Genomic DNA, 10,348 nt, shown 5'->3' with positions numbered 1-10,348 from the left:
TCTGATAATTCTCCTCTTGGTCTTGGAACAAAGACTAACAGTAGAGAAGAGGGACTGAGAACATGTCAAGCTGTGTAAAGTCCATAGGGTAAGCAACCGTTCTGAGTAATAGAAAATTGGAATTTTCAATTAAAATAATATTTGTAATCAATCAACAAACTAATAAATCATTAAAATTTTATGATACTTTACAGATGTAATTTTATCTAGCCTTCTTTATTCTAATAAGGCATTAAAGATTACATTTTTCATTAACATGGCTACAATAATGGTTCTTGAATGGCAACTAATAATGGCAGCTTTATGAACATACGTAATTTGGGTCATGTTTTTCAAAGAGCTTCCTCTTTTCAGAAGTATTTCCCTTCTTCCTAAGAAGAAATATGAGTGCTTGTGAGAACAGAAAACACATTCCTTTGATGCAAACACTGAGCAGTTTCAACACAACTGAACTCCTGGAAATTAAAAACAAAACAATTCTTAGAATATTTTTCCCAGCTACTTGAAAAAAAAAAAAAAGCAGTTGGTGGACCAGTTAGCCCAATTCTCTTCTTCCCCAATCGCACCCCGTCTATTTTCTGTTATCACTACCTCCAGGGAAAACATTGTATGAAGTTATTTTGTGAAGAAACGTACAACTTACCAGATGTCACACAATTTATATTCAGTGGATTTCTAAGGAACCCAGATCAGTTTATCACGACATGTTTTTAGAAGGTATAGATTTTTGTAGAAGCTGTGAGCACTGTGATAGCTCTGGCTGGAGCAAGGTATTTGCAGAAGGAACTAAGCTCATAGTAATCCCTTCTGGTAAGTAACTTTTTTCTGCTTTATTCTAGTGATGGAAAGTATATATATATATGATTGTATAAAAAGACCAAAAACTACTATGAGATACTGTATCTGACTACAATGTTCTTAACCTGAGTCATTTTTCAGGACAGATTATTGGATATGACAGTAAAAACTACTTTGTAAATGGTTTCTTCTCTCTATCTAGAAAACACTGAAGCTCTGTATTTAGAATAGTTGCATATACAAAAGGGAAGTGGAAGTCATTCTGAGGATCATGTGCACAGACTATTTGTGTAAATTATTGTTTCAGGATATTGTTGTAAAAAGTCTTTTAAGTGAGTCCGCAAAATGGAGTTTTTCTCTGTTTTGAAATGCAACTAGTGCTACATTCTCCAGACAAACTGGAAAACCATTATTATTGGTTTTGATCATAAATGATAGTAAGTTGCTGTAGAACATGAATGAATGCCCTCCTTATTTGTCTGACTCCTTGCAGGGTAGGTTGTGACAAGTCACAATTTATGTCACTCTGATTCCTGAAATATCATCTGGAGATTTCAGTTAGAATTTGTAGTTTACACAAGCCACATCTGTCCAGGGTCCATGTAAAAGGCTCTTTACACATTTGCATCTTTATTTGATCATTATTTCCCTCAAGGAAGCTTAGGATTGTCATATTGTCCAAGATTTTCGTTTTCTGCATCTTGACTTTTTATAAGAACACATTAGTTGTCTAATTATTAGTAACTATGCCCAAATACATGATTATTGCTTTTATTTCTCTCTGAAAAAGAAATCTCAGTTAACTCTAAATTGCATTCTAGGCTAAAAACTGATTTATAAATAACAGCCCTTTAAGGGGGAAATACGGAAACATCAGGAAAATCTTGAAAAAGTGAAATGAAACTTGTCAGCCTGTGTGAACATGGCACAAGCTCCAAGGCAGAGTGTGCTCAGTCTTAGACTCCTGGTTACACTTAGATGTTCAGTGGCTTTGCTTGAGTTTTCTCTCCATTAAATACCAGCAGAGCCAATTTTATATATTCATATAAATAGTAACAAAAATATTGTCAGATGTTGAGTATTAGATGCAAATTTGTCCAAGAGTTCTGCCCTGACACACAAGCCCATGCCTACAGGAACTTTTTCTTTATATTCTGCAGAGTAGAGAAGGGAGAGAGGCAGGGGTGCAGATGCTGCAAGCTCCAGCCTCAGCATCCTCGGAATGATTCCTGGTTTGACCATGATGTCCAGAGAGGTCAGGCTACTTGTCCACATCTGAGGAAGCTGTGTTCTTCCTATTCTGGCATAGGAGACATGAGTAAAGAGTTTAGAATAACTGAAGAACACAATTTTATATTCAGAGGTTAAAATAAAATATAGTACAATGCCTGTTTTACTGACTGATAAAGAAGCACACCAATTTTCAAATGTGGTAAATTTTCCACTGTAAAATTAGAGAAGTAGTTGGGGAGGCGACTTGGTGGGTATGGTGCTTGTGGCATAAATGTGAGGACCTGAGTTTCAGTCCCCAGAGTCAGTCTAAAAGTCCACAGGTGCTCCTAAGGTAAGGCAGGGCACTGAGGCAGTGATAGCTCCAGAAGGCCACAGGCCTGCTACATTGGAATCTGGAATGGTAAATAACAAGGAGATCTTGTCTGAAACAGAGTGGAAGGTGAGGACTGAAGTAAGGCTGTCTCTGACTACCACGTTCAGACAAGTGTGTGCCTGAATTCACACACAGGAATTTGCAGGTTCCACATATACACACCATATACACAGAGAAAGAAAGAAAAAAGAAAATTGGGGAAAAAACATTTCAAAGCACATCTCCTTCAGAAGGAAAATGGATATTGAGTGGATATTGTCTCCAACATTCATTTTGAGAAATGAAAAGTGGCCATTAAACAAACCCATTGATACTGCAACTAAATCATAACATTTGATGTCACACACACACACACACACACACACACACACACACACACACACACCTGGACTCAGTCTATGGGGTCAGGTAGATAACAGTGTCCTAAAATGGCTTTGAAGACCAGCCCCCCTGATATTACTTCATTAGATTTTCAAGAAAGAGCTAAGCCAACAACCGCAGAATAGCATTTGGCGTGACTTAGGAAGTCGGATTGTACCCAAACTTTCAGTAAAAGATCTGATTCCCGTGTGTTGTGCTTCTGAGTGGAGCACAGGCATTGTTTTAACATCAGAAACGAAGTGTTTCTTGCACCGGCATACACTCTAGGCTTAAACACATCTCCCTTTGCCATCCTAGAGCAGCAGGTTTCTTGTGATGGTGGATTTGGGAGCCCGGGTATACCATAGAAAACTAAACTGTAGATGACGGTCTCTCCTCATTTGACCTAGATTTAATTGCAAACCAAACCCTCCATTTCTATGACTAATAGTAAAGCTTTTCCCCATGGAATGACAATGTTTTGTTCCAGCACAAGTCACAGCAAATTAAGTTGTTGTTGCTAGCAGTCATTTATTTTAGTTTCATTGTGGTAGTGAGGCTGAATTGATTTTCAGTAATAGAGAGGTTTTATGAAAAATAAAGCAGCTGAAACTTAGAAGTTGTTTGACTTGCTCAATCTCAGAACTCGTTATGACTCAGTTAAGTCAGGACCCAAGCCTCATCCTTGTAAGAATTCCAGACTATCATATTGTCCCTGTCATCAGAAGAATCAAGGGCTCTAAACTAATGTGGTAGTTTTGATATGGGTTGAATCACTGTAGAATTCCTCCATGTTTAGTAGAGGAATGTATTGTGTTGTCATAGGTGGATAGTGAACAAATATATTTTCAAAGAAATTGAGGGAAGGCAAAACATGGCCATAGTGGAGTGGAGGTGATAATGTTTAGAAAGAAGAGGGCTGTGAGAAAGATTTTCTGAAGCAATTACAAATGTTGATGCTGAGGAACACTGTGCAAACATCCTAGTAATGCTTGAAGACATTCAGACTTCTGTAAAGCATCCATATGTAATGTATGGAAGTCATTATTAAATCATTTAACACTGGTGTGGGGTTTATTATTACAGACAAGTCTATGAGCCGGGCAGTGGTGGCACATGCCTTTAATCCCAGCACTTGGGAGGCAGAGACAGGTGGATCTTTGTGTGTTCAAAGCCAGCCTGGTCTACAAAGCAAGTTCCAGGACAGCCAGGACTGCTACACAGAGATACCCCGTCTCAAAACAAAACAAAACAAAAACAAAAAAGAAACAAGAAACCAGACAAGTCTATAATGGACTCAATACACAGTTGCCTTCCCTTTTCTCCAGGTCCAGTGCACTGTGAACCAGTCTGGGCTTTGAACTCTGACATGCGTCTCTGGCTTTTCCACTTATTCCTAGAGATCATGGGAGACTCTGTGCTCAGTTCCTAACAAGTAAGACAGATGAGGGTATGAGAACAGCAAGATTATGTGAAAACTGAAATCGATAATGTGAATAAAGCATGTGGTACATTGTCCAAACCATAACAGACACAAAAACCGTAGAGAGCCCTGTCTCTACCATGAAGAGGTGATTTGTTGTCATTACAGCCAAATTTTCTGGGAGATGCAACTGGACTTCTAACTGCTACAATGGAAGTTAATCTTCATATTATTTACATACACAAAATTCCCATCTGGAGTCATTTGCTTTTCTCTAGCAAGCTATTTCATTGTTTGACAAGAAACATGATTCTAAATATATTTTTAAAGGATTTTTTATTGTTATCTGTGTGGCAGTGGCACACACCTTTAATCCCAGCACTCAGGAGGCAGAGGCAGGCAGATCTCCATTAGTTCAAGGCTAGCCTGGTCTACAGAGCGAGTTCCAGGACAGCCAGGGATACATAACTACACAAAGAAACCCTTTCTCAAAAAAAAAAATCCCACAAAAAAGAAGGATTTTTACTGTTAATCAATAAAAGTTTTAGTAGAAGTTGTGAAATGCTGTTTTGTTTCTAATTTTATAAAGTATTTTTTTTAATTTTTGATAATTTCATCATGAGGATTGTATTAACTTTCTTTCCACCTCACCTTCTTCCTCTTTGAACTCTCCCAACTCCCTGCCAAATTCATGACTCTTCCATAACTATTGTTATATAAATATATATGCTCACATATGTATATATAAATACAACCTGCTAAATCTATTTAGCATTATATATATACATATGCATATACATATACATATGTGTGTGTGTGTGTGTCTGTCTGTCTGTCTGTCTGTCTGTCTGTCTGTCTCTGTGTGTGTGTGTTTATATCTAACCACTTGAGATTACATGACCTATCTGGGGCCCATCCCTACAGAACACCGATTCTCCTTCTCTTAGCATCCATTCATTGTGTGTAGCTAATCTAGGAGTTTGGCCTTGTGAGATTTTTCCCCACCCATGCTTGAACCTCAACTGGTGTTGTAATTGTGCACGTCTTGTTTAGGTGACCATATTGTTAAAATTTCATGGATGCAAGTTCCTGTCATATATAGAAGGCACTATCTAAACAGAAGCCCCAGTCCTATGGCTCTTCGATGTTTCTGCCTCCTCTTCCACATAGATCTCTGAGCCTTGAGGGAATAGGCTAGATTTCAACATCCTCATTTAGAACTAAGTGTTCCAAAGTCTCTCACTCTGAACATTGTCCATTTGTGAATCTCTGTGTTAATTGCTATCTATTTCAAGAAGAAACTTCTCTAATAAGGGTTGAGTAATATACTGGTCCATGAGTATAGCAATATGTCATTAGCAGTCATTTTATTGCTATGTTCCATTAGCAGAATTATAGGAGTGTGATTTTTCCTGGTTTGTGACTTATCTAGTCTCAGGTGTTGGCCTCTTTAGCAGCATCAAGTGTGGGTTACATCTCATGGAGTGGACCTTAATCCAATACAAAAAGATTGATTACTCAATAAAATGTTCTATAGTTTTGCCATTATATCTGGCAAGCAGGTTACTGTTTTAGGCAGTAGGGTTTCTCCTCTAATATCAGACAGAGTACCTTCTTGTACCATGAACACTAGTCAGAAGGGGTGAAGCTTTTAGTTGGGCTCAGTTTCTCCATCTTTAATGATACAAGTAGGTAATGTCTTCAGCAATAGGGCCTTAGCATCAGGTTATGGAGAGTAACCAGTAGCTTTGGGAATATCTTGTGATGTTTGAGGTGGGGGTCTGTAGGACCCCTTTAACCAATGCTCACTAAGATATAGCTCATTCCTGGCACTGGAGGTTTTGCTTGGTGGCATAAGACTTCTTGTTGAGGCATTCTCTTCCCCTTATATGGTAATTCCATTTAAATTCCTTTCATATCAGTATATGTTTAGGAAGCTTCTACAGGTGTAGATTTCCAGGTGATTTTTTGAAGGCTCTTTAGTGTTAGTTGTTCATACCTGCATTCCCTCCTTTACTCTGCCTTCCCATCCCCCTCCCTATTTAATCTTATTCTAGATTCCTCTTTATCTCTTTATAGCATTATATTCTATTTCTCCTTCCTTGGAAGATCTCCTCTTTCCCTGACCTCTTCCTAGGAATTTATCTGTTGAGATAATTCAGATTGAAGCATCTTAATTCAATATACTAGGGATAATTCGGAGGTACAGCTACATGCCCAACTCCAAAACCCAGAGTGGTTCTCATGAGAGAGTAAAATGCTTTCTAAAAGTAGAGATCAACTAGGACATCCCCTGAGAACTTCAAAATTGAGAAGGGGATCTGCAGTTGCAGCTAGCATATCTAATTGATGAATTGTAATACACAGGGAAGGATACTCCCATTACATAAGGGACTGCATATAGTTACAAAGAAAAACTTGAAAGCCTCCTCCCGACATCTATTCCACTGAGCTATAAGAAAAGCAGCTATATAAGCTATATATAGAGTCAGCTAAATAAGCAGTGTGTTGCACTAAATTGCCAGAGAACAAAGTAACAAAGGATGGGGAGGGGAAGCATGTTAGAAATGACAAGAAACCTTCATCTGTACAATGACCATAGAAGTACTTCCATCTCTTTCCCTCCCATCCATCCACCCAGATGAATGTATGCTTCACCTTAAGAAAACAAAGGTGGTGTGAAGAAATAAATTGTTCTTAACCATTCAGTGTTTGTGTTTATGTAATAACTATTTTTGAGTGACTGGATTTAGTCATGCATGTCTAAATCCTAGCACTTTGGAGGCAGAGGTAGGATGATCGGGATTGGGCAGACTAGGAGGAGGCCATCTACAGGTACACAGAAAGTTTGGTACTACATTGGGCTATGTCTCAACAATAATAACTACTATCCTCATTATTATCATCTTTATTAATTTTCTATTTTATCTTACAGACAAAAAACTTGATGCAGACATTTCCCCAAAGCCTACCATTTTTCTTCCTTCTGTTGCTGAAACAAATCTCCATAAGGCTGGGACATACCTTTGTCTCCTTGAGAAATTCTTCCCTGATGTTATAAGGGTATACTGGAAAGAAAAGGATGGTAATAAGATCCTGGAATCCCAGGAAGGGAATACAGTGAAGACTAATGACACATACATGAAATTTAGCTGGCTGACCGTGACTGAAAAGTCAATGTATAAAGAGCACAGATGTATTGTCAAACATGAGAACAACAAAAAAGGAGTTGATCAAGAGATTTCCTTTCCTCCAATAAAGAAAGGTATGTGCATATGTCCTTTGAAATAGAGCTTTCTAGAAAATGTGTTTGAAAATACCCAGTTTTTCTATGATGTGTTAATGAAAACTAACATAAGACATTTAACAGGGCCATTGCATTTATTTTACATTGTACATGGGCTGGAGGGATAGCTCAGCCGTTAAAGGCTAGGCTCACAACCAAAAATATTTTACATTGTACTTTACTAAAGTACTAAGATGGTAGAGGCTTAAAAAGGTGAAAATTTGGCTTAAGCTTTTCCACATCTATTGTTATTATGCAAAACATCCAAATCTGATTTTCTTTTTTTCTTTCTCTTCTTCCTTCCTTCCTTCCTTCCTTCCTCCCTCCCTCCCTCCCTCCCTCCCTCCCTTCCTTCCTTCCTCCATTTATTTATTTATTTTTCCTTTTTAGTAATTGTTAATTTTATTAAAAGAAATGACACACTAAAGCAACAGGCAGCTAAGTACATGATAATGCTAAAACAGAGGTTCCACTTTTGATGACTTAATTAGGAATGTTCTACCAAGCAAGCAAAGTCATTTACTTTTATCTTATTGTGTACAAAGTTCAATCCCAAAACACTGTTACCTTAGAAACCAGTTAACAAAAAAAAAAAAAAAAAAAAAAGTGAACTTAGCAGCCTTGAAATTTTCAGATTTCTCTTGTTGTTGTATCACTGTCATATATATCATAGTTAAAGATGAAATGAGGATACTGTTTGCAAGCATGCTTCATAATTAATGCATTTCTTGACATTTCAATGCATTTCAGAAAGCTCATCTAGGCCTGAATAAGAACATCAGTGGGTAGACTAGAATTAGTCAGTGTCCCAACATGGAGGGGGTGTACAGTGAAGAATACATACTCTTTCCAATTTATTCAGAATAATTCAGATGCAAGACCCCAAAGGATCCCCTTGATTCAGTGAGGTGCACAGCTGCACATCCAGACAGAGGGTTGAATGTGTAGCAGGTCTAGTGCTGGTCTTGCAATTCATTGTGTGTCTTAACTGCTAGCATTGAACAGTAGTCCCAAGGCCCCAGGGACCTTCTGAACCTATGAGGAATGAGCACATATAAAACCTATGAGCCTCTTGCTGGTCACTGTCTGGGTTTCTCCTCTGGGATCCCTAGCTACTACAATGATCAATGAACTTTGAGCAGTTGCTTTGGGAAGGTACTTGTTTTGTAAAGATATGGCTGTTTTTCTTTGAAGACTATTTTAGAAAGTTTACTATATTTTGTAGGGTAAAAAAAGAAAAAATATTCTTTTTGAATTTCTGCTTCTCTGTATACAGAAACATAACAAGTGAATGATGTGTACTGTTACATGTGGATATATGCATATTCACAGAAAGAGAACTGTCAAATAATGTGCATATTAATTAACAAATTCTTATTGTCATTTCTTGTAGTTCCCATAAGTACTGAGCCTACAACTTGCCGGCATGAAAGTGGTAGGTTTTAGTATGTTTGCCTTTGTATCACATTACAGTACTCTTCCTTTTGTACACAACAATGTTTGAACTGCCTTGCATCAATTTAGAAATATCTAAAGTCTGGGCATTACAGAACAGACAGTGATATTTACAGTAATGTGTCACTACACAAACATCACAGCAACAGGGTGAACTACTAACTCAAATACAAGTGTACTTTAATGAGGGGTACAGTGATGTACTCTAACCTATTTTAACAAAGGAATTTATTGACTCATATGTCTATTATTTTTAACCACTAAAGAAAGCATAATAAAAGTTAAGTGTAGGTTTTAAAAGTTATCCAGTTACTCACTATTACTGGCAATGATAGATTTAGACAAACTGACTTCCAAATTCAATTCCCCTCTTAGTGGTTCTTTTGGGAATGGTGAGTGTTGTTTCAGTTTTGGGTGAGGAGAGCTGTTACTTGATATAAGTCCTCAGAAAATGAATACCTATTACTCCCTCCTCAGTAACATGTGCTATGCTGTCAAAAGAGCCTGTGGAACTAATTAAAGAACTCTTTTAGGTGTGCCTGTGCTGCAGCTTCAGTTCATGAGCACCTCCGCCTACTACACTTACCTCCTCCTGCTCCTCAAGAGTGTGATCTACTTGGCCATGGTCAGCTTCTTTCTGTTTAGAAGAGCAGCCCTCTGTGGCAATAAGAAGAGGTCCTAAGGAAGTGAATGGCAGTCCAAGTCAGCTACTTTTCATCCTTTACTGTCAAAAGGTGCCTTATGGGGGTCCAGCTGGATTTCCTTGCTAACTTTGACCTCTGTAAAGTCACATGTATATCATTCTGTCATTGCATACAAGTTTTCAAACTTTTATAAGCAATTTGAGCAGCTTAACTCTAACTGAGCACACCTCCCTTCTGATTCCATCCTCTTCAATAGTCCCCTCCCCCAAGAGCCTGAAGCATCACAGCTCTAATACACATAGTTTGCAGTTTCTACCAATGGTCCTTGTCGCCTTTGAACCAGCTAACTTCTTGAAAGCCTCCACTCTAGACAACTGGAAAAACCTTCTTTACTATTTGAATTCTTGTATTGTATTTCATATTAGAGACAATAAATTTTTTTTAAAAAATCAGAAGTCTATTTTTATCAATCTTTACTTCCATTTCATAATCCTGGAAGATATGGTATGACAACTGAGCCATGGCATCCAATGGCAGTTGGTAACAAGAGTCCAAAATCACATTTCAAATCTTGGTCCAGAGTCTGTGGTTATGACATTTCTTGGGACAGTAGGTATAAGAGGAACCACAGGCAATTGAAAAAAAGTCGTGTTACTGCTCTTAAAGGCCATCAGATTTGGTGTCATTTGGTTTTAGGCTTTCTCCTGGCAGTGAGCAAATATCTAACATGACTCAAACTGTGTGTGTTCAGCTCTCTGCCTATGTTTCACAGCAGT

General features: G+C 37.9%; 1 protein-coding gene across 1 annotated transcript in view; it reads left to right on the top strand.

Annotated features, from left to right (window-relative positions):
• Positions 1-10,021, top strand: part of LOC114685833 (immunoglobulin alpha-2 heavy chain-like) — a 29,827-nt gene extending 19,806 nt beyond the window's left edge. Inside the window, 4 exon segments of the mRNA XM_037205919.1 lie at positions 767-810; positions 7,123-7,452; positions 8,867-8,908; positions 9,462-10,021. Of these exon segments, the coding sequence (XP_037061814.1) occupies positions 767-810; positions 7,123-7,452; positions 8,867-8,908; positions 9,462-9,610 (565 nt within the window). The 3' untranslated portion in view covers positions 9,611-10,021.
• Positions 10,022-10,348: the final 327 nt, after the last annotated feature.

Source organism: Peromyscus leucopus, chromosome 5 (assembly GCF_004664715.2).
Source record: "Peromyscus leucopus breed LL Stock chromosome 5, UCI_PerLeu_2.1, whole genome shotgun sequence".
NCBI lineage: Eukaryota > Metazoa > Chordata > Mammalia > Rodentia > Cricetidae > Peromyscus > Peromyscus leucopus.
Note: the sequence above shows the minus strand (reverse complement) of the source record. Positions and strands in the feature narration are given on the sequence as shown.